This window comes from Glandiceps talaboti, chromosome 8 (assembly GCF_964340395.1).
Source record: "Glandiceps talaboti chromosome 8, keGlaTala1.1, whole genome shotgun sequence".
In the NCBI taxonomy this organism is placed as follows: Eukaryota; Metazoa; Hemichordata; class Enteropneusta; family Spengelidae; genus Glandiceps; species Glandiceps talaboti.
Window position 1 is genome coordinate 26,655,020 of NC_135556.1, and position 26,161 is coordinate 26,681,180.

Sequence of the window (26,161 nt, forward strand, 5' to 3'; positions counted from 1 at the left end):
ATACATACATACATACATACATACATACATACATACATACATACATACATACATACATACATACATTACATACATACAGTCTTCATCATAAATTTTAGGGAATTAATCGATTTCAACACCGGGCAGTAAATACAAACACTTTGACGTCGATTTATTGCCGGGGTATCAACAATCTCAATGACAAAGATCATTACCTTCAAAGAATTGAACAAATGTGCTCAAAGTTCTGGTTATTTCCACTGCAGTGGCCATGGAGCCTATAGGTGGAACCATTTACCGTTGTGCAAGTAATAAACATACTTGATTGGTTTTATAGGTTCAAGATTGTGGACTTCATTAATTAACCTATTTGCACATATAACAATAAAAGTGTCTTGAATTGTAAGAGCGTACTTATTATGTCAAACCTTATTCTTTAGTTTTTTTACGAGAAAAAACATTCCTCTAGATTCCAGTGTTTACCGGGTTAACTTGTACTGTATGTCATGGGCAGCCTAAACCATAAAACTCTTTTGAAGGGAACTTTTAGGTGAAAATGTGTTTCTAAGCAATATTGAGACAATACTAAACTAAGTTTGCTGGCATCGCAATTTATTTGACATTTTGTTTGCCTTGAACCACTTCGAGCATTAGACGTGGGTTATATCTCAGACCACTTTGAGCATTAAACGTGCGGTTAGATGAAGGAAAGGTATAGTAGTCACGGGTTTCGGGTTCTTCACACCTTTGAAAGGCTGGATTGTTCTTCGATCAGTGTCGAAATACAAAACCCTGACAAAGTCAGGTAGCATGAACAAACATATCATTTCAACTTGTCTATTCCTGTGTGGGTTACCTGTGGGGGTCTCTTGTCACCACATGTACTTGTCTATTCCTGTGTGGGTTACCTGTGGGGGTCTCTTGTCACCATTCACATTTATCGTCACGATTTAAGCCCGTTTCACGTGAATATACAACTTTCGAGGTCAAAGTTCACACACAGGTATCGGCTGACAAACAGTAGGTCTACTATTTCGGTGTCCAAATCTACACGGATTTACAGCCTTTACCATCTTGGATTCGGATTACAGTCAAAAGAAGTACATTCTTCTCCACTTGGTCCCCCTCTACAAGTATTGTGATTTACGGCCGACAAATCTCTCAACCATCGAAAGATCATTCAAAGCACCCACCTGAGGTATGTCGAACTTAACCGGTGCATGGTAGCCATGCGATACATTTGCAACAACACACACTTGCAAGTTTGACAGTTTTGAGTGGGCATGTATGCATATCGTGGGCCGTGTTCTGATAAAAGTCTATTAAGAAAATGAAGGGTAGGAATATCTGACTGGAATGGGGGTAGAATATTTTGCAACATAAACCGAGCTCATTTGCAAACTAAGTATAGAAGTGATGCATTATCACATTACTAAGCGTCATGTGTCCTTTAACCAGATTCAAGCCATGTAAATGGACAGTCAGTTGCCATGTAAATGGACAGTCAATTGCCATAGTCGTTCATAACTGAACTAAGTCGTACGACCTCTGTCATTTACTGCACTTTGGTGACAAATGGTTTAAAGGAAAGACGGGAGCCAATGATTTTTTTAGATAACTTTCTGGAGTTCATTACATGTTTGCTTGTGTGTGCAAGTGAGTGTGGGGGAGTTGTTTACGATTGTATGTATGTATGTATGTATGTATGTATGTATGTATGTATGTATGTATGTATGTATGTATGTATGTATGTATGTATAATTTACATTCCTACTAGCTACACAGGCATCCATACTCACTACGGTGTATGTATCCTAATAAATCTGACCTCTTCCCTCCTCAAACTGTTGAACCTGTGATGAACTTCAACCCTAAACTTTGTCTAAAGCTTGGATCGTGGCGCCATGTTAAAAAAAAATTCAAGTAGATGTAAATAGCTATGAAAGATAATTTGATCACCGACAATCGTTTCCATGTAGATGGTCAAATTTCGAAATATAATGAAAATGGGTCTTTTTGTGTAAATAGTGTGACCCCATCCGTTCTCGAAAATCTTCAGTCTGGTTCGTTTTGTACAGATTGGAACAACACGGCAAGAAAATTATTGCATGAACGGAAAAAAAAGGTTTATGACAAATGAACGCCCAAATCCGCTATTTCACTCAAAGTGAAGGAAAATTGAATGTGCGATAACAAATTTAGTATAGGTTTAGAGCAAATGCAAAGAATAACCATTCAATACTTCATGTAAAACTGGTCCTGTAATCTAAGATCCCTAACCCTACTAGTGGATGTATTTAACCCAATGTTCTTCAATCGTGTCATTCCCTTTCACTTGAAGTGATGCGCTACATGAGTTTATATTTTGGAAAGGTTTGGTTACATTACCATATGACCTTGTACCACGTGACATGTCACGATATGCATCCCCTATCGTTATAAAAATATTTGGTATGCACTGTGTTACGAACTGACATACTAAACAAATTTGATTCCACGCAAAGGTTAGCTAATTAGGCACATACTTCAAACTTTCTTGTTTAGAATCTATTTGCTCAATGTCACAGGATCAAGGCCTATCGCGTTACTCAAACCTGTCAGTTTGCAGCACACCGTTTATGGAACGATTCTCAATTTTAATTCGTAGATTTTGTATGTCAACACAGGGATATTAACCATTTGTCCAAAATTATGACAACACCACCACGTTATTTGCAATACATTACTCGACACAATTCGAACAAGATTATATTTTCAATGCGATATCTAAAAAAATACCTCGATATTGAAAAATTATCATTAATTTGGTGTAATCATACGAAGTTTTTGAACTTTTGTGTCACCGTTGTGAAAATGTCAAACGATTCTTGAATGAAATAGATGTTGTTTATTAGTCTAGTGATGTCCTTTATCGAATTAAGATCTCTGTTAGAAATGATCTGATACCACGTTTAGCATCTAGACTACTGTTTAGTCACTAATACGACAAGGAGGATGTCTTACCGAACACTTGACACCAATTATCAGATTTGAGTAAATACGATTATTGAGTTTGGTAAACCTGCATCGCTTACCTCTCATCACTTTCTAACCATTTCGATCAAGAATGGATTTGACACCTGTTTTGTTGAGAAATATATTTACTGACATCTTGACTTTCTATCTTATCAAGTTGTTTAAACTTAGTCTAAAAATGCACAACACGGTTTGAATGTGTTACAGTGATAAACTGAAATTAGTTATGTTAAACACTTTGTCAATGCATTAACATTTGGTGAATGATAACTTCATTGCCTTATCACCGACTTATTGGACTACCTATGCCACCTACAATAATACAGTATAGACATTGAAAGTACGTTATGTTATAGCTTGTGGTTGGGGTACTTTCTTATATTCGCTCACCGTGTGCTAAACCCGACCTGTATTATGACCACAAACAGTGTCACTCTCTTTCTGCAAATCCTCGAAAGCAAAATTGCCCATGATGATTTTAGAACACATTATTTAAGAGTAAGTTAGGCGGTCGCCTTCACCTCCAATTCGTCTCGCGGGAAAAGCAGACAAAACAAGACCAACTCATTGTTTTCGTACAGAAAAGATTGTGGATTCCAGAACAAAATTCAATTAAACAGACGGCGTTGAGCAAAAGAATCACATGAACAAACATTGGGATAAAAAACACCACTTCTAACATAGAGGGTCTATGCTTCTAAACAAACGACAGTCATTTCAACACACTGCCGACGTAGACCGAGGAACACACGATCCAAAGTTTGTGATTTGATCCGTCTGCAAACACAATGACTCAGCGTCAGCCAAAGCACCAATTTGTGTACATGTATTACTTGAAATATTGATAAACGTAAACACCATTTTTTAGCTGTTGTAAAGTATAAAATGCCTGTACAAAGATAGACATTTGCGATATCATATCAAATCCTGGTACCATTCAAACTATTCAAGCATATCGGAAACAAAACTAGACCTTGTAGAATTTCACCCTATATAACTTCGTCATACATGTAGGTCTGTCTTTGTGTTTTTGCTTTGGCACAATGACTATAATTTGTACTAAACTTTTACGTTCAGCATTTGGAGGTATATACGAAAGGTGGAACATTCATCTTGAAACACCCATAAATAATTGGCATCCGGTCGGCTTTGGGGGTTGGTTGATAGATACATGACTGTGCACAAGGTGTGTGGGGTGGGCGCACGCGCACTAAGAGAAACCCGGAAAGAGACTTTTAATTTTCCGGTGTGCCGTTCAAGTTATAACCTTAGTGTGGAAAATGTTACCATAGTGTTACGTTTATTTGCCATAGAAAGAATGAATTTGTCACAGTGTGCCATACATATACAGAAATTGACAAACTAGAGAAATTGCACAACACATCTGTATAGAATACAATTGAGAGTTCTATGGCCGGAAAACAGGGAAAAGCTAAAGTGTAGCTTGTATAAATCTGTTTCCCGAGTTTGGTACTTTACAATTCGTAGTACAATGAGAAATAATGAGGGCTTTCTAAAAGAAGAATGTAAAATATCAATACAATTGCTCTACAGTAACTATGAAGTACGAAATAATTACAAAATACCGTATTTACACAAGACAAAAATTAGTTCAGTCAAAAGATATAAATTATCAGCGTGCTCTAAAGTGTGGGAAATGTTACCATAGTGTGGGAAATGTTACCAGGTTGACTTCGTGTAGGGCTGTAAGGCATTAACGGTTTTAAGTGGATACCATAAAATCAGGAGACAATGCCAGTTTGTCTGGAATCACCTCATCAAATGTTGAATTATAATTGTCGTTGGAACTTAATTTGATTGGAAATCAATAATTTAGACCGCCATGAATAATAACGAGATAAAAGTATAGGTTCTAATAATTCATTGGCCTAGTTTCGTAGACGAGGCGGAAGAACCTGGGTCTCTTAAAATGAAACATGGTCTAAAATTTCGACCCACATTAAGTTGAACTGACTTGTACCTATTGCCAAGATTCAACTATGGAGGTATAAGGGAACAATTGACCTTTTTGGTTTAAAAGTGTAGAAAAATATAAATCTCGATCGATTACATTAGATTAATGAATGTTTTATAGACTAGTAGACAACATTTGGGAAAATCAAACATTGTTATCAGATGTCGACTAACACTGGTCAGGTTTGTCTGTTTCATTATGCTTCCAGGGAAACCAAGGAGGGGGTCTGAATTGAAAAATCGATACAACTATCACCGTTCCTACGTTCACATGGAGGAGGTAGCATGAAGTGTTTTGCTATCTGAATATAATGGTGATAAAACACGAATCATTCACCTGTTCTCCACAATTCCTTCAATCTATAATTATTTCTTAACTTCACTTTATAAAAGGATTGTTCATATTTCATAACATATTTAAATATCTAAGTCCATATTTATAAAGACCCCGGTATGTTATTCAGAGATCGCAGTATGATATTAACCTAGGGAGTAATGTAAAAGAGACAGGTAGTTTACCCCATAGAGTCTCTCTCCAACGTCCCAACATAACACAATAATCACGGATTACAAGGCTCATCCTAATTGCAAATGCTGTTTTTATTTTGGATTAAAAACCTATCTATTCTACGAAAAGATTCTCCGTACATCAGATATGGTCTTAATGACGTCGTCCCGATTGCATCTAGGATTACTGTGTCTCAATCCCTGCCAGGTAAAGTTTACCTGTGTTTTACCATAACACATACAGTACACTTCAGATATCAGTCGTTTATTTAATGAATCGTTCTTTGTTCTTCGTCAACAATTTTATGATACCTCGTTGACAAAAATACAACACAGCCAGGTATCACAAATTGCACTATAATTCAACAATATAAAAATATAAAGTATTAAAATCAATATAAAAATACAAAGTAAATATTAGCTTTTTGAATAAAAGATGTATGAGAAGTTGTGGTCGGGGTTAGTTGCTAATTTATCTCACCCGGAAGCCATTGAGATAGTTACGAATACACAAAAATTGTTCTGTTTCATATGCATGGTGTCCTAACACCTGGGTCCTAACAGTCATTTTCCCATGCCTGGTGTCGTAACATCCGGGTCCTAACAGTCATTTTTCCATGCCTGGTCTTGTTAAAACTCGTGTGTGTGTGGGGGGGGGGGGGCGGGGGGTGTTAAGAACGCTTTCCTATATTTTGGGGGGTTTGAGTTATCGCGCCATCTAAGTTTATTGGTAAGCAGCTTCAGTTTACGAGACCAGTTTTGGCGGCACGTTTGTCCTTGGTTAAGTACTTGGTACAGAGTAAGGTTTCCAGTATACCACAGAGATTTAGCAATGTTATCATGACCCTATAGCCGGATGTCATCAAGTTTACAAACCTTCTCATATGGGATTAACCCTTCAACACTTTCACATTCCGTGTAACTGTAACAGTTACACCGTCACCGAACGAAGTGAGGATCAGAAGAGTCGATTTCATCTATAGGAAATTGTTATCTTGAGAGCGCAGGTTGGCGTTGGATTCAAATCATTGCTATTATTCTTAGTTAAATGAGACTTAATGGCGCGATGAAATGCTAATGTAACTGAGAAACGCATGGTGGATTGTTCATGACAACTTGTTACATGTATTTTGTACGAAGGATATAGTCATTCATCTAGTGGTCTACGTTGGTGCCAGGTATACGGCAACTAAATTCATATCCTGCAGGAATTCTCCAAGTTCATCGGATCAACAGCGAACACAGCTTCGTCCTAACTGGAATGGCTGAATTCGAGGTGAAGGGTATTTTAGAAACATCAATTAAGCAGACGTGGATTTAGATAGGCAAATATTTACATAGATATTGTCCTGAATAATACTAATTCTACATCTGATAAATTGAAAAGATAGATAACTTGAAATCCTTAATGTGGTACTAAATGCGATGTGTTTGGAGGTCACATTGTCACGTGGGAGTGAGAAGGATTAGTGCTTTGCACGTAATTGTTGTGATATTCTCGAGTCAATATTATCATTGAAGACTCCAGGGTGAACTACTACAAGGTACTTGTATGGTTTCCTCCTGCTATAGAGTTTATACCAAGTGGTCCTCTCTACGACAGAGGATATAGGAATTGTTTTCAATTTACATTGAGTGCCCAAAAGTAGCATGGCAATTTCTTTACGCTATGGCTTCTTCAAAGCGTTGTACATGTTGTATGGGTGAAGCTAGGGGTCGAATGTATTTGTTAGGTGAACAAGGTATCTCGTAGTGTGCAAGTCACACCTGTCGCTGACTGAACGAAATATCACGTATCTGTATGAAATATGTTATCCCGATGGTCGTTTTTTTAATGAAAATCTTCAACCCCTTGGCATAAGTCGGAGGGGGGGGGGGGAGATGTGCATTAAAACCTTACGTACACCAGAGGGCTCATCAGAGTCAAATGTTAATGAAGTGTATACAGCTTGTGCCATGTGTTACCACATGCTACCTGGACTCAGCCTTCTTTTAGTAGTCTGCGCTATGGATAAAGAACCAGTGACGTATCGTAAAAATATCGAAATTCGTGGAACCGTAATATAATATTTTGAAATTAACAGTTTTTAACTTTGTAAACCGAATATTCGTTTCGTCACTATGCACGTGTTTCAAGTAAAAAGAGTCATGGAATTTGTAATCACGAACTCAGTGTGTGATTCTCGTGGCGTCACTCAAATCACAGACGTGCTCAGACGAGATCTGCCATTCATATTCACAATGTCTAAGGAATTCACACTTTTATGTATAAAGCTCACACCACCAAACAATTCTTTGGTGGTCTGACATTGTGATATGGAGGGTTTTGATTTGTTAGTTTGTTCGCTGCATTTACTCCACTCTACTCTATCATTATTTTGACCGGTTCGTTTTCTACTATGATTTTGAGATCTAAATTTACACTATGACGTCATTTCCAATTGTACGTCACTCCCCAATGTTAGTCCGTTATTGTCACATTTTTATGGAATCCTAGTGCATTTCGTTATAAGAGAAGAACAAGGAACTGGATTACCGTTATAACGGCCTACATTTGAAGTAGTTCTGAAAAAAAATAATTAGAGGAATTTATGAAGTACAGATGTTTTCGCTGTTTCACTTCACTATTCATTTATAAAATGTGGGTCACAGATAAAAGACTCTGTAAATATACCAAGGGGTGGGAAATCTATGGTCAAACACAACCAAAATCAGACTTAATCCACCGTGACCTAGTCACTGTATCGCCTCCACAGCTGTCAACGAAATAGTGATAAATCTGATGAATTTGACACAAATTTCTTGACCAAGTTGCTTATTTGCACTAAAATATTTCGTTTTAAAGAGATAGCCATTTTTTTTCTCTAAGATATTTCCAGTTTGTGTTCAGCGGTGCAGTTGCTGACTATTTGAGCCTTATTTGGTGATGGGATTAATGCAAACGTTTCTAGGTAACGCAGTTTGAGTTATAAGCTCTGCTCGCAGAAAAATGAAGCTGCTATATTGCCCACTGACTCATACACTTACTACGTTTAGGCACTTTACATATAGTCTGCTTCAGACTAAAGGCGGGAAACGATATTGTCGTCAACGACTCGAATTCGATCAAGACTGACTGCTCCAAGCTGTCAAATATGTGTGTGTCCATACGCACACGATATTGAGAAGAATAAGTGTTGGGAAAACACAGTTAACTTGTCTACTGTATTCTATACATTGGTAAACACAGATACTACTTCAAAAAATTGTCGAATCTCTTTGGAACCTTACTAAACACAACACACATAATTATGTAAAGTCTTCAAGTTCTTGAACTTGACCATGACCAAACTATCGAGATATGGACTGCGGCATTTTACGGTTTCACAGTTGAGTTGAATTGTTGCCAAGGGGATGACAATGTAAAGTACATGTAAATGATGTGGGTGAACGATACGTGAAACCCTATCCCCATATGCTGAGCACAGTACTACACACACAATAGGTGGGACACCAACAGTAGCACTGTGAATTACGCATAGTCGTCACAGCGCCACTGTTAAAGGTGTTCAGACGTAAAAGGTGGAGAAAGTGACTTACAATACACCATTTGGTTGAAAGAAGTCGGAGCAAGACAAACACGCATAAGTTAGACGTGTCATTGGCTTTATACGTTTCTCTTCATTCTCTTTCTTTCGACACAGAAATATTCGTCTCTGCAGCACCGTTTTGGAGTGTGTGACTCAGAATGGATCAACGGCTACACCAATATCGGTGGTCTGGAGGATTTATTAGCTTCATTGCTGCAGCTATGTGAGTTCGGTGGTAGGAAGGATCCCACTTTAGTATATGTACAGCGACAGTGTGTTAGTTGCATCAAGACTGTTATGAATTCTCAAACTGGTCTGGAGTACCTCATCGACAACACAGACTGCGTCCAGAAGTTAGCCACAGGTGAGTTCCCTCATTCTAGTTTTTATTTACTAAAGTTTACCGATCCCACGCTAGTAATGAGTGTGTTTATAACACACTGCTGTATACCGGTCGTACTACGGTCACCATTACCTTGGATGGTTACATAGTGAACAGGGTTACACTATACTCTACGCTACAGTCTGAAAAACCTGTCACAACGGGTCGGCTAATTTACGCAACAAAAGAGCGTGAAAGAAACAAGATGAAAGGCGAAAGAGAGCCAGTTTTATCGTTTACTCTTTTGTTATTTCTTGGCTTACCATTGACACCCTACGCCAGAACATAACACACCTTTAAAACTTTATAGATTGTTGATAGGAAAGAAACCATATGTGATCATATCTCGGGTTAAAACCTCCCAAATCAGTAAGCACGCGTAGCCTGATCTGGTCCCCTGAGTGAAGTTTGCTAGGGTAGGCGTTCACAGACGAGCCAGGAAACATGTGACTGATCCATTAGGTAAATGTTTCGGATTAAGTACCTGTGTGGAATTTGAACACTACTACCATATTCAAAGCTGGACCCGCAGTGAAAATGATAACTATTATACAGACCTATCCTTCTGTCATCTCACACCTTGTCAGCAAATATTTCGACGAAACAAAACTTAACCACACAGTGATTCGATCCACCAAAGTGCTTTCTATAAAATAAACAAACTTTACAATGTGAGGTTTTTCTTTTTTTGGAATCAGACTCGTTCCATATGCGATTTTGTTTGGTTGGTGATCAATTCGTTCAGCTGAATGGGTTCAAACGGTAGTGAACAGTAAGCTAGAAACCAATGGGTTCAAAGGTTATCGAAAAGTCCATGGTAGTGAATGCATAGCAATGTAAAGCAAATACGTATGGAGTATTAAAGTTTTTTTTTCAAAGAATGGCCACCAATTAAGACGTTCTTTGATGGACCTATAAACTGAAACGGGTGTTATAAATACATCAATAGAACACGAAACACAACAACAACAAACTCGAATCTTATTACTACCCATACAGCTATTTTTGGGCTGACTAAATACTCAACACTGGGTGTTAATTGTTATCAAAGCGCTTGCTTTTTTCACACTCTGCTGTTACTAGGAATTATATTTTAACTCTTTGGTCACAAAGGCGGGAAGTTGTGCGTAAGAATTTATCGTCTGCTGTGTTGGATTCTGCCGGGTCCACAACTGTACAGTAGTAAGTTTGTGAATATTGCGGTATTCGGGTTTATCCTTTGAGTACCCAGCAATCTGTAAACTGCGATCACTGGCAAACAACACTCCCGTCAATGTAAATCAAATTGCATCTACTGGGAACTGACGAAAAACAGTACTCTTTGTGTCGGACTGTTTGCGAATTCTCCCCAAATAATTACCGAGAATCTGTTTAAGAAACTCAATGGCGGTAGCCGGGGACAGTGCAAGTCTTTAGTGTGGGTTGTTTGAACAACCTAATAGTTAGTTTACTCTTGCTGTGTGACCGCAACACTAATGTCACCTCTACCTTGAGCTAAAGGTTCATCCTTAATACACCCTAAGGCAACAGCCATTTTGGCTGGTGTCGGCGTCTGTTGTCGGTCAGAGACAGACACACATTGCCGCTCATTATATCGTTTGTAATTGACTCTTTTGTTTTTACTGGCTATTAGGCAGGGTTACGACCAATACTTGTGTTGGAGTCTTTTATACTGACACTAGTTACTGGTTTCTGGCAGGAAATCTAAGCATTTGTTTAAATAATGGGTTCACCGTAGGTATTTGCATCGAAAAGGAAGAGTGGATGGGTGTGTTTTGTGAGCGTTGGGGGTCTGCTTCGTCCCAAGAGATTGGACCAAGGACACTTTCGCGGCTGCTGTGAAAACCATTACGTCATTGTCCAATAATGAACAAACACCCGTGACCCATTGGTGTTCAGTCACATTCTAGTCCTTTCATTGCGATTGTCCTTGGCTATTAATGCTATTGATAAATAATTTTAGACGTCTGCCAAAGTGACAAAATCTGACATTCCAAAAATATGTGAAAATACACCTTCCACTGTTCAAAACATCAATAAGTTAGGTCGCGTGTGTCTTTCATATAGTCCATGGAACATGGATTTTTTAAATATCCATGCGAAGAATAATTAAGAGATTTAAACAAGTTTCTAAAAAGAGATGTATATTAAAATATGCAGACTTTTTTGTCTTGCTACATTGTATATATCTATTATATTTTGTCTTGCTACATTGTATATATCTATTACATTTTTGAACATTTGAAACGCGAGACGAACTTTGAGCAGCCACTGACCACCATGAGGAATTACCAACTGTTAACTGTGAGTAATAGTTGTAACATTCTTTAAAGCTAGGATACTCGTTGCAATTCAAACCAAATCGTTACATTTCCATTCAGACTCCTTCATTCACTTCGCAAACAGTTACACCAGCTCACTGTTTCTGTTTTTCACCTCTGCTTACTCTTCTTGTTTATTTTCCCTTCCACCAAGGACTGGACACCGAAGATGTCAAAGTTAAAACACCAGTCTACGAGCTTTTGTCGGCGATGTGTGTGTATTCGCTGGAGGGTTACTCTCGAACGTTGGAAGCCGTGGAGTACTATAAGGTATGTTATGATATACATATTTTGTCGGATTATTGTTTGTACATTTTCTATTTAACAGATTTACTTGTAAATGGATGTCTCCGCAACTTTTGGCTTTCTTTCTTGAGTCAAATATTTTGTGATTTTTGTATCAAGATTAAAAATCTATGAAAAATAAATCAAACCACTTTGAGGATAAGACCGTTATTTAGAATGAAAATAAATAACAATGCACAAAATAGCCGACAAGGTTAATGAAGCATCAATTTTTGATACCCCTCTACACATCAATCTCTATCAATATGGGACTGGGTTTCATGTCTTTTATTTACACAATAACTTTTTAGAGACTGTCCCTCAGGTACTCCATTTCCGATCCGTCCAGCAGTCACAGTCTTCCTGTTTCCATCTTCTTACCATCCATCATCAATACCTTTGTTCGGTCGGTCTTTCATTTTAGAAAGAGTTCAATCATTTGGTCATTGGCACATATAGTCCTGAACTTTAACGGTTTTCTTTGAGGTAATTTAGTTTCATGTCAAAAAATACACTCCAACTACTGACTGCTACTACTGGTCTTAATGATCCATGCTTTATAACTACCTGCTTCGTTCACGACTCAGTTGCCATAGCGACAACCTGTTATTCAGTGTCGTTTTATTTGTACGCTAAATAACGATGTCATTCACAATATTTCCAATATTCAATGTTTCTCTTCGTCAGTACCGCAGTAAGACGAGTAGCCTGGAATCAATGCGGATTGAGATTTTAAATTTTGCTTTCCAATCATAAAATTTAAAATCCCAATACGCATGGATTCCTGGCTATAAGACGAATAATGTAACAGTAACTCGTCATATGGAACTCTCAATTTTTCAAGAAAAAAAATACATTGTTGACTTGAAACCTCATGACAAATTGTAAACAATTGGAGAGTATTTCGGGTGTTTACTGATAAAAACAAATCTTCAATGTTTTGACACGAGAATAGTCCTGACAGCTTTGACTGTATAACTTGTACTTGGCGGCGAAAATCTACTTCAACTATTAACTTAAGTCAAAGTGTATGGGATCAAGAAACCTTCTTTGCAGTCTCATTAAATCTAAATATCCGCAGGTGTTGTACAAGATGAAAAGAGTTTATCGAGGAATGTTCATCTTGAACCAGATTAGCCTCCCATACAATGTATATCATTTTTCTCGTCTAATACTCAGGGTTAACATGCACCTACAGAGTTCATCTCAAATTCTTCTCGTGACCTGAAGTGTTATATAGAAGTTTACAATATTTTACTAGCTGGAATGCAGAACTACAGACATCAATATTCTCTCTGTATGACACCTGGGTGGAGGCATACAGGTGTTAAATTCATCCTGACAGATACCTATAGACAGATTTTGACCTCTGGGTTTGCAAGGAATGCTTCAAAGCAAATATGCGATCCTTTGCAACCCAACCACGAAAAGCACTTTGGGTAGTAAAGGGAGGCTTGTTTTTCGGTTCGATTGTTCCAATCCAAAAGAACATGAATGGTTTTGGATGAATAAGAACTGTTGAGGAGATGGTACACTGAATGAAATCATAGGTGTGTTCGTCAATTCAAGTTTATAAAGAAGTGCACGTGTTGTCAAATTCATATTAAATCATCAGCGTTACGATTTAGACATCACGAAGAATTGTCAGGTGAATTTTACGGTGGGTTTGGCGAAACAGTGGCCAATATGTGTGTGCATATTGATCAGTGACAGGTAGAAGTTTAGAAGAAGGGTAAGGTTTCAAAGATAACAGAAATGACAAAGGGTGAAAGGGCCAAAAGAGCTGAACAAAGCAGAGATAAAGCATGCATACAGAACTTACACGACTACAGGAATGCTGTGCTGCTTTTACGCGCAATAAGAAAAAGCATCAACATTCCAAATGTTTGGCTCTTTTGTCGTGGAAAATACACAAGTTAACGAACCGTCCGACGTCTAAGGGTCTCCAGGTCAAGATACATGGATCATTTAGAAGATTATTTGGCCAGATAATGTCTCAGAAACAATCCTTTAATTAATTACTCAAAGCAGCAACTATTAATCACCTACTTATATATATTTTAGTAATGTTTGAAGTTCTGAAGGGTAGACCCTTTTGAAAAAAAAATTCAAAACAAACGTTGTGTGTTGGTATGCCTACTTAAGGTAATCTATATTGTACAATAGATGGTCCACCTTACAACAAAATCACAAGAATAAACTATCAACCACAAAAAAGGAACAAAGCGGTGCCTTTTTATTATGAAAGTAACAACCAAATAAGAGCAAAGAAGTCGGCTGCGATCTTTAATGTTTGTTGTTCACCTTATAAAGGAATTATCGACGATTGTATAGGAATCCGTCCCTATTAGTCATTCTGGGTGTTGTACTTCATTAGTAAAGCCAATATACACATGAAATATAGTGTCATGTGTGGCTTGAGCTATGAATACTGAGCGAACTGCCTGTACTTACAAGGGTGTCCAGGTGTCTCACTACACACGGTATTTTAGAATGTGTGAGAGGCGGGCTATATGTCATAAGTACGTTTATTTAAGAAGTTCTTTTGACTGAACACAGAGGCTAGCAAACTAAGACGTTTACCACAGGAAAAGATTTTGAATGTACATGGAATCTTTACGTTCTACTCCAGAATTATGAAAACTCATGAGTCGCAAGAGTTCAAAGATCGTTGTGGTCTTTTTATACGATTATAAATTCCAAGGTAAAAATTATAAATTCACATATGGGGAGGAGGGGGGGGGGGAACAATAGACGTCAACAAACTCGATCGAAAGCTCGTTCCATCAACAGGTGGTTGTTGAAATTTGACCTTGGAATTCTTATGTTTCTTTCATAATTACTGACTTGATAGCTAATCAAGTGTGAAATAAATCTCTGAAAGGTTACAATTATAACTAGTCTTAATTGATAGTATGTCAAATCTTGTTGTATGGTGCATTTCTCAAATCATGGAGTTTTGATCTTCACCTCCAAGAACTTATTTTCTGAAATATCATTTCTTTGACACGTTGCTTTAGATAAAGTAAATGAGATGTTAATCTTGTGTTTACACGACATGAAAAGATGTTATACTACGTCATCAGTCAAGCAGAAATTGTTTGTATCAATTGCCAAATGCATTAAAATTCAAAACATTCCTTTTTCTACAAACAATCACTACTCGGTGTCATTTACAGCATCAGATCTATTTTTCTGTAAGCTCTGACTTACACAGGTAGATTTCACTCACATGCAGAGCTATCTTTCCGTCTTCAACTATCTCCAACCGTCGATAAAGACGGTGTAAATATCGAAGTCAGAGGTGAGTTTGTTGTTGTCCATCCTTGTTTTTGGTTTCTGAATGGACCTGCCAATCAGATTCGCCCTCATCAAAGGTAGTGTGAGTGCCCTCTTCGCTGACATTTGTCTCCCACTTACGGCTTCAAATGATGATCTTTACCTTCTCCAAGTCATTGCACTCTCTCTTATTTTCCATATCTGTAGGGTCATTCCTCTGTCGTTTAAATGTGTACACCTTCGTTTTTTTGACTCCACACGTTCCCTCTCGCACGTCTCATGTCACGTGATATTAGAGACGTCTTCTTGAAGCCTGGGGTCAGTGACACTGTTCGATTCGAGCTTTAGCTTACCACCTGACACACAGAAGAAAGGGGATGTCACATGTTCGAAGATGTCGTTTATCATTCAAAGAAATTTAACACCAATGGTTGATGAGGCAGGTTACCATAGAGTGTGTAATACTTAGCGTACGCATTTACCAGACGAGAGATATAGGCTTATTTATTGACCCTCATCCGGGACCTTAGCCCACATATTGTTGTTTATTATTTTGTTTGCTTTTCGTGAAGGACGTTATCATGATGCACGTCACTCGGACCGTGGTTCCTTTTGACCACTATATTCACATTGACAACAGCGTTTCGAACTATATGACCCCAATTAGATTGCAGACGTGCGCTTGCCTACCCCTACCTTGTTATTCTGCCCTTGAAAATTTGAACTTTTGGAAATGGACATAAAGATACCCTTGTGAAAGCCTTGTATATTATCGGAGTTATTTACACGTGCAAACCCCAAATCACGAGTCATAACCACCATCAACACAAAAGACACCAGGCCAGACCTGCTGTTACAAGTCTATTCATTTTATGGCGTACTATGGGAGACCATTGATAATGGCAGCCTACTTTAAATTTGTCATTTATCAAATTTATATTCTAAGTCCCAAAGACTAGAAGAGGGTGGTTTACGAGTTTAACGACTCTGTGAGGTTTCATGAAACGCTTGACAGCACATCGTAAAGTTTGTCCAGAATACTTTCCGATCATTGCAAGTTTTAGAAGTTGACTTATTAATAACCATAAAATAGTTCGGTAGTTTGTTTTACGGTAGTGTCACTTTTGTTGTCCTAAGTATTGGGATGTTAGCACGCCTACTGTCTCGATCACCAATGAAATCTTATCCATTGAGTTGAGTCCTCGATTTGATTATTGTTTAAAATCTAGAAAGTAAAACTACAGAAGTTGTAGTCCATTTTAAGTAAGAAAGATTTGTTGTATTTCATTGTAAAAGGTTAACAATAGAGTCACTATGACAACACTACTACTGTTGCCCTGTTTACAACCTTTTGTTTCATCCTACGCACCTCACCCTCCACCCTCCTCTTTGGGGAGGTACCTCCCGCAACACCCACGGAGAAGGGAGGCGCGAAATGACTGTTTCATGCACGCTGCTGCTAGACTAATAAACAACTACATTGTTAAGTTGAAGTTAGTCTCCTATTCAAACTTATCGACCCCGAAATTTACGACTTTTATCCCCGAGAAGTTTTATTTTATATCCACCAAAAGATGTCTTTTGTCGAGCCGACAATAATATCTTTTATATTCTGCTCACAGCTCTATCAAAGTAATGGTTCTGTATAGCCCAATAGAAATGAATGCACTGACCCCTTGTTAATATTTACAGGCTATATACCTTGACACTCAGTGTCCTCAAACCACATCGACTACTTGTTAGTTCGGTGTACATTCCACCACGTAATTAATCGGACATGTCAGAATGTAACCGGTTATATCTTGGCTATTTCGGTGAAGGAGAATGGATTAACAAAGATATTGAGGAAAAAGTCGAGTAAAAGTGTTTTATTTTATGTGTAAAGATTTTGGTGAACGCAACGGTCCGTTATTTAGGTCAAGGTGACGGCAGCGTCGCTGTTTGGAGCAATATTTGCAGTCAGACACCCTACCTCAAATTTCCTACTTTCATTTGTCTACTTTACCTGCTGTACATCAGGAATAGTAGTCGGTCAAAAAACCCAACAATTGTCTCCAAATGGAGGGTCCCTTTAAATGAAGTTCTTTTTGTGTTGTGACACACCCTGTCCGACCCAACCGACCCCATCTTCCCCTCGAGATGGAGCTAACAGAATAGATAAACGGGAAGTTAGACTTTGAACAGATAGCCCTGAGGGAAAGTTCATTCATATATCTAGACACAGATTAGATCAACAACACGAAGTTTGTTTTCAAGACTCTGGTATTGTAATGCATAGACTATGATCTACGCTTAACAAGTTTTAAGGGATGAATAGAGGAAAGTATTTCATAAACTCGACGATAAGTGTTATACATAAAACGTCCTTGAGAGTTTATCTACATCTACTTGTCAGCATCTTTTACTCCGTATACGAGTACTTGAGATCTTGACGGGTTCTCAACTGACAGTTTGTGAAAAAAAGACTTAAAACTTGAGATCGAGTCAAGAGTTGACATTTCTGTGCGATGTGTTCTTCGTCTGGGCAGTATGCTCTACTAAGTGGCGTGGCCTAATCGAACCTACATTTAACTCCACACGAGTTTAAATGGTCCAAACAAAATATAAATTCGACCTATATGATTTTGTTTATGCATTTTTCAATGACACATTCAATGTGTAGAAAGTTCGACAAAGTCTTTGTCTGGGTCTTTGTACGTGTAGTAGAGACATTGCCCAACTTCGGATAATTTGTTATCGAGTAAATGTATACTAACCTAATATCGGCTTGAAATGGTTGTAAAATTTCCATACAGCGTTTGCATGTTTGTGTGTATGTGCATGTTTATTTAAGATCTTGACATCAACGTTGGGTACACCCTCTTCCTTTCTTTATGTCATCAAATCATTTATTCAGGTTGTCTACATGCTATGCAACTTCTCGTGATAACTAATGATAATTTAACGTGTTTCAGAATTCAGAATAACAAATATACAATTAATTAGATCAAACAAAAATGACACAGAATTGTTCAGACTGTATTTGGTCTATATCCCTTTAACTACCACTGATTACCCGGACCCTTTCAATCTCGTTCACTATTCTAATTCCACACTCTCCTGTGGTGTTATTTTACATCGTTTCTCTTTTGAATGGAGTGTCTTGAAACGTAAGAGAATTGAACTCAATGGCAAATTAAACTTGTCATTTGAACCGATGTAAAGTTCTTGGGGACACTCTTGTGTGTATTTGTATTTGTATGAAGGTCAGGTATATGTCAGTGGTAAATGTCGTTGTCTGGTGGTCGTTTTCATGGACACGGCACGAACCTCAAGGTGTCGTATACATTCACATAATCCTTGTATTAGTATGGAACTTGTCGGTCAAAAAGGTCAGTGAAACCCGTGTCAAATGACACGTCAGTAAAGTGCGCTTTTTTGGCAGAGACTAGGGTACTCAGAAAGTAAGATGCACCTCGAACACACTGCAGTCTAAGTGCAGTGTAACAAAATTCGGGAGGTCATTTGGGCATTACAGGGTCATGCAACAGTGCAGAGATTGATGGAAATTCACTTAAAAAGTTGTACACACCATTGAAATTCAGCCAGGCATCCGTTGCTTTGATTCTTTTGTCATATTCTTTGTGACCCTGGTTATGATATCCATTATATGATTGTATCTACATATTATATTGCTATACCTAATAGGCCATATTCATACCACTTCCCTCTCGTTCCAAAGCTCTGACTATGGATGTACCTATGCTTTGACAAACGAGGTACAGTCAGAGAAATGAGAAAGAGGGATATACTTATTAATGGCAGACACACCGTACTCTTCAGTACAACATACATAAAATTGAATTATGGAATGTATACCACAAGATTATCATGCACTGGGGGTGAAGTTCCAACGGTGGGGTTCCAACGTGACAAAACTCTAAAGAATAGTATACGTAGGCAAAACTCTAATGAGGTGTTTCTGGCTGCCATTCAAACGAACTAGGCAAAACTCTAACGAGGTGTTTCTGGCTCCCCAGCCAGTGAACTATGCAAAAATCTAATATTAGTGTTTTTGGCTCCCATTCAAACAAACTAGGCAAAACTCTGACGATGTGTTTCTGGCTCCAAAGCTAGCGAAATGGGCAAAACTCTAATGAGGGTTTTTTTACTCCCATTCCACCGACCTGGGCAAATTAACAAGGTGTTTCTGACTCTCAAGCTAGCGAACTAGTCATAACTCAAGTGAGGGGTTTCTGACCCCCAAGCTAGCGAACTAGTCATAACTCAAGTGAGGGGTTTCTGACTCCCAAGCTAGCGAACTAGTCATAACTCAAGTGAGGGGTTTCTGACTCCCAAGCTAGCGAACGAGTCATACCTCAAGTGAGGTGTTGTTGAGTCTTCAACACGCTCACACACTGCACTGCACTAATAGAACATCACTGATTCCAGGCTTCTAGCGAATGTACGATGACTCATACCTTGTGTTGTGGGTTATAAACATGATGGTTATGTCATTTAGTTCCCTCTATGGTTCAGTGTATAAAGACTGACCCTTCCTTTGACGGTGGTGAAGAAAAAGTAGACAAGTATTGTACTTAGTGTTCTGCAAAGAGAGAGATTTGAAAAATGCCCTTAGTGAAATCCCCCGTCGAATAAGATGTATTCAAAGGTCTCCACGCTTGATAGCTTCATCACAGAATAATAGAGGCTCAGAGATCAAGAACTGGTCTGGCTCCAAATAGAGCAAAATATGTCATTTACCTTTAGGCGATGCTTTAGTTCGGTCGTATTTCTGTCAGTTTTAGCCAAACTACATAGGAATGCGTTTTTAAAGGACCTTTCGCGGATCCTTAGACGTTTGCTGTTTTAGTGCGATTTGTTTGAAATTTGGAACCATATTAAGCTGTGTCATCTCAGTGCCTTGCTAAGATTACTTCTCACTTGAAACACGACTAAATAAGGTTACTGTCTTAATGAAAAAAAATGCCGCCGCCATTGCTTACCGTATCTATAAAAGACCCTTTTATGAGACGATTAATTATTGAACCATTAACGTGGCTAGTGAAAGACAGTCACCGTATGAGTCGAAACGCTTTCAATAGAATGGCTTTCGCCCAAGAAGCATACAAACCCTTATCATTAACAGTATTGTTCGTTATCTCTCACCTCCACAAACTGAAGTCAGATCATTATCGGAGAAAGAATCGTGCGTATAGGGCAAGGGTGACAGCTTCAACTAAAAGGTGTAAACATTCTCGGGAGAGCCTAATGTTGACATGGCAACTAATTTCTATTGAAACAACTTTAATGATTTGCTTTAATCGAATAAAAATGCGACTGCTTTGACAGTCGTTCATTGTGACACCGCCAAGAAGTAGCTACTGTTGGCGCGTTTATTCTGTTCAACAGGGCTTCTGTTCACGTGGAGAGGTGTGTCCGCCTGACAAGTGCTGAATACATACAGAACTCCCATGTTGTTGACTCTCGGAGTTTTTTCTTTAAAGATCTGGGACACGCTAAAAAGGCCTTGGCATCAGCCGCTGTAACATATAAACTGACACCTGTTATCATCTGCAGCTCCGGCAGCCGAAATACTGTAGTTTGAAACACGTACTCTCAACACAAACAAACAAACAAACAAACAAACACATGACGTGAAGGCATGCCAATATTTAGGACACATAAGTTTACAAAATACAATACTGAGGTTACTTGAAAAAAATGTGATTCCGGTTACCCAACCCTGCATAGTTTTATTGCCATGCTGACTCTTATTAAAATTCATAACCTGTAGTTTCAAAACAAATCGAAGATGGATTAGAAATCAGAGATGTTGATGACTGAAACATTGAGATATCACGACCCTTGAAAAATGGGGGACACCGACTCCGACACCGTCTATTTTTTAATGAAATATACGAAACCAAACATATTGAGTTTTACCTTGCCGACTGAAGGTACCAACGATTCCACTCTCATGATGTTAACAAGGAATTCAATTTCCTTTTGAAGAATATTTCATCTTATTCTATTTTCTCTAATTTCATATCATGTTATTGTTATTATTTATGTTATTATTATCATTGGGGTGTCTTAGATACAGTGGCGTTTTTAACATTATGAAGTGTCTTGTATTTTGGGTCCGTCCCTATTAAACATTACATATTCTATTTTCTGTCTTTCTTTCCCGACTATGAGTACATACACATTTCCCTCCTGGCACCATTTTGGTGATGACGTCAGGGTTGTCACCTTATGTGACCGAGTTCGTGGACTCGTGATTTTGTTCGTTTACATGCTTCATCATATCGTCGTGTATTAACTTAACAATGACAATTTAGGATGTAGCAAGTACCCTTTTCATTTACATCCGGGACAGAGTACACATTAAAACATCACACTGGCATAGCATGCCCCTGCTTAGTATTTGTAAGGAAGGCATTAACACATGGGTGACAACGAGAGTCCCTGGCATAAACCTAGTTGTCTGAGCATAAACTGATTTATGCTATGTTTGATCTTCCTTTCCTGTCCGGACACTTACCGTTGATTTTTGATGTCAAGTAGGAAATGAGGATGATGAGTGGCCACTGTGTTTTATGACAGCAATACAAACTTCTTCAATCTCATATCTCACATAACCGGAAGGAATTGATTATTTTGATGACCGCAGTATCTTACAAAATGATCTCTTAAAAGTGAACGGTCACCAGTGAACGGAGATCCCGGATTTAGATATGTTTAACCACTGCCCCTATGTGTATCTGTGCCTCCATCTGATAGAGGGACTGTGGTTTAAGAGGCACTATAGTAAACTATTAAATCGGTTTCGTTATTCCATGTATATTATATGTGTATGTGCACACGTGTACACGTGAACAACTCATTTGGAAATGTGTGGGTATGTTTTGTTTGTTTGTTTGTTTGTTTGTTTGTTTGTTTGTATATATGTGCGTGTGCGTGTGTGTGAGTGAGTGAGTGAGTGAGTGAGTGAGTGAGTGAGTGAGTGATGTATGTATGTATGTTTTATAGATAAGCAAAGTCATCCCTGGTATGATAGTGTCCGTCATTCAGTGCCATCAGTATCGGCATCACGAAGGACACTGTGTAACTGCTGACCGACTGACCCCCTCAAGCTGCACTCTGCAGGCGATTTTCATATTGACCGACGACCTCTCCGACCATAGTGAGTGGACGAATGTCCAAAAGAGACAACTTGTCAGCAAACCTCATTAGAGAAATAAATGAATGAACGAATAAATGGATAGGTAGATGGGTTGATGAATTAAGGAACAGACGGGTGGGTGAATGAATGAATGAATGAATGAATGAATGAATGAATGAATGAATGAATGAATGAATGAATGAATGAATGAATGAATGAATGAATGAATGAATGAATGGACGGATGGGTGGGTGGGAGAGTGGGTGGGTTGCTAGATGGGTGATCGAATGAATGAATGAAACGTCTGGTTATCTGGTTATCTTGAAACCAGTCGCATCACGAAACTAATGGATGTCTCAACAACTTGTTTTGTTATATAAAACGCTGATGTTATCTTGAGTACTAAAGTACAATGTTCAGTTGAAACAGATGGAGGTAACATGGTCAAAGAACAATTGGGGTTCGCATCCAGGGTGTTTAATAAAAACTGTGTTGTCAACTGCTTTTGAATGAATTTCAACACAAAGTACTTTATATTCAAATGTTTTTTTTCTTCTTAAAGATAATATGTCAGAGATGCAGTAATGTAACATATGTTCGCCAGTTTGTAGATACAGTGCTGTATTTGAATATTCGCACATGTCACTGTGTAAAAGTTCACCTAGTGACGTAAATATGTTGGTATTTACTGTTAAGCTACACGATAAAATGACGAAAACAACAAAATATGAATAATGTGTTTGTTTGTTTTCAAACAGGAGTAAGCTCAATGTCTTATTCGGATTAATTAGTTTAGATATACCGGAAGTGGCTGCTGTATATCTATTGGTCAAGTTGTATGTTACGTCTATTTCAATACGCCTACTACTTCCGACCTATCCCAACATTTACGCTTCTACTGCTTACAGCCAAACTCCACAGTCAAATTAGTATTATAAGTCACGTAACAACGCCAGACAGTGGTTAATACTATTGTCTGACAATTTTCTACTGTTGTGTTGTATTTTATTTTGACAGACGAAGAAAGAACAACGCTATAGATTCAACTTTATCGTTGACGAACTAAAGAGCGCCAAATCAGCAGACTACAAGACAACTGTGCTAGCATTTATCAATAGTATTCTACTGTCTACCGACAAACTTGAAGACAGAATTCGTCTGCGCAATGAACTCATAGGTAAGAGACAATTTTTTTTAGATTCTAAAACCAACGTCATTTAGACTAATTTTAAAATGTACACAAAATACACTTCTAGTTTCACTCTTCCCCCAACGACCACGCTCGTTCCCCTGGTTCATTCATAACACCCGAGAGACTCTAAAATCTGACATACGTAAACTCTCTTCCCCCTACGACCACGCTCGTTCCCCTGGTTCATTCATAATACCTGAGCTAGTCAAATATCTGACATAAAATCTCCGAATATGACCAAACGTTAAAGTTAAAGTGTTGTGGACTCTGGTGTACATTTCAGAGTGTATCGTGTTTATACTTGCAAGTTACGACTTATGTTTGGTGCTACTCAGCCTGGGTTTACGAAAACAGGTTCATGGAGGTCTGGTTGATGACTACCGGAGTTTAAATTTCATAAAGTCAAAGTGAGAAAATAGTTGTCTGACAAAATTTCCTACTCACCGTTCACCGAATGGTATCTCATGCACTACAAATATGTATAGCATATTTCATCATGATATACTGGCACTTTAAAATACATGTTTATTGCCATTTGTATCATTTCGCCACGTCCGTGTTGACATGGTGACATTGGGGTGCGTTGATATTTTGGCAGTAGCAAATTATTAGCCCCGTTCAGCAATTATTGCGACTAGATATCTTCGTAGCTTGGATATAAAAAGCCAACCGTGCTATGTCATCATATGTTGGAAAAAAATATAAAACATAACACTTCGAGGTTTTGCAGTTTGAAAATAAAACAAAGTTTGGCAAATGGGGCGTTGGAAACCGGACACTGGGTTTGTAACAGTGAGTCTGTTTGTCAAGTATGTAAGTGAAATAAGACTCGGTGTAGAAAACTGGGGCACGTATATTACAATCGGGGGGTCAAATGGTCAGTAGCGATGACGTCATCTCATCTGTACCAATACCACGATATAAAGTGCATATATGTATCAGGCACCACTTCAGATAAGGTTTCACTTCACCAGCGATTCGTCAAGTTATATCGGCTATAAATTTGAAATTATAAAACAACTTCGAAACCGATTTGACAACTGAAACAAAAGAATAAATGTACCGTTGATGGCGCCTTTGTGTAAGTTCTGACTGTAAACCATCCTGTTTGTGTCTTGTGAAGCCATTAAGAGTAGTTCATATCCGGGCAACTCTCCCACTTATATGTAACTTTGTTAGTAATTCTTGTTAACTTAAATACAAGTTTCCTTCACTGTATGTTGTGCACAATAACAACCATTATGTACAATCTGTAGTCCAAAAACGAGAGGCGGGAGAAAGTACAGTTTATTTGCTGTGTGAAAATGGCTCTCTTAATACACTAAATTAATCCCATTTCTTACTGTTTGAAGCACTAGATATAATCAGCGAGTTTCCATTCACCTGGCTGCCTACCCCACGTGTTGTTTGCGATCTAAATTAAACGGGCTTTTCTTATGACCACAACCTGTCCTTGTGCATGGTGTGTAAATATAAAACAGTAAAGTAATAAGATTCGTGACAAAATTGAAAGGGATGCAAACACTAACTTAAGTGCATGGAACATTATTATTCTAATTAATGCAAGTAATTGAATTTAAATAAACAAGAAAATGATACTCCCGTTTAATAACCCATGGATGGCACTTTAAAACGTGAACGAGAAGGACAGACGTATCAACACAGTATACAATATTCTAATCTTACATCTAGATAAAGAGTTCATTTTCATGACAAATACATTTTGTACGCAACTTGTTAAAGTATGTATGGCTATGTATACAAAATATGTTTAGTTCTTTCTATAAGATTACACTGAAAATCGCTCTTGAAATGGCTCATAACCTTTGTACGTCGTTAACACTAATAAACGTTTATAAATCCGTGTAAAGAGGAAATAAATACATCCTGTAAAAAACGATACGATTTAATGAATTGATATTTGAGAAACTTGTTGTGAACTTACTCAAGAATATCGTTCATCCATGGACACTCTCCAGGATTAATAGGCTGCTGCAAGTAAGTTCACAATGTTGATGAATAACCATATTTTGTTATTGCATGTAGACCTCTGACCACTTCTTTTATAGTGGTCTGAGCATAGACTGAATTGTGTATCGGGTTTAACTCACATCAATTATGTGTGTGTCAAACCAACTCATCTAGCCCAGAGACTTGGCTATGATCTGGCCTGACATACCAGCTAAAATGACATTGTCAAGCCATATAGCCAAGTCTCTAGGCTAGGATGGTTGGGTTCAAAATTTCTGTCAGTTACTGAATTCGCGGCAACAAATGTAGGTCGGAGTAAGTCTTTTCAACTGGAAACGATTCAATAGTCTTGAAAAACATACAGAAAACAGTCGCTTGATCGTGCGTTGACTGAATTGTTCGGTGACAATTACACCTCTCAACTAAATATTCCGAGTGAGTTGGTTTCTGGCGCCTCAAAAATAAACACGTTGGTGATTATACGGACAAAGTTGTAGTTTCAATGACTTGACACTGAAGTAAAAAGGTGCACATACATTA

The 26,161-nt window shown here is 38.1% G+C and overlaps 1 protein-coding gene across 1 annotated transcript in view; it reads left to right on the forward strand.

Annotated features, from left to right (window-relative positions):
* The first annotated feature begins 7,482 nt into the window (after nt 1–7,482).
* Nucleotides 7,483–26,161, forward strand: part of LOC144439438 (uncharacterized) — a 43,873-nt gene continuing 25,194 nt past the window's right edge. Inside the window, exons 1-4 of the mRNA XM_078128726.1 lie at nt 7,483–7,533; nt 9,159–9,408; nt 11,902–12,017; nt 23,476–23,635. Coding sequence (XP_077984852.1) covers nt 7,483–7,533; nt 9,159–9,408; nt 11,902–12,017; nt 23,476–23,635 — 577 coding nt within the window. The remainder of the gene's footprint in view (nt 7,534–9,158; nt 9,409–11,901; nt 12,018–23,475; nt 23,636–26,161) is intronic.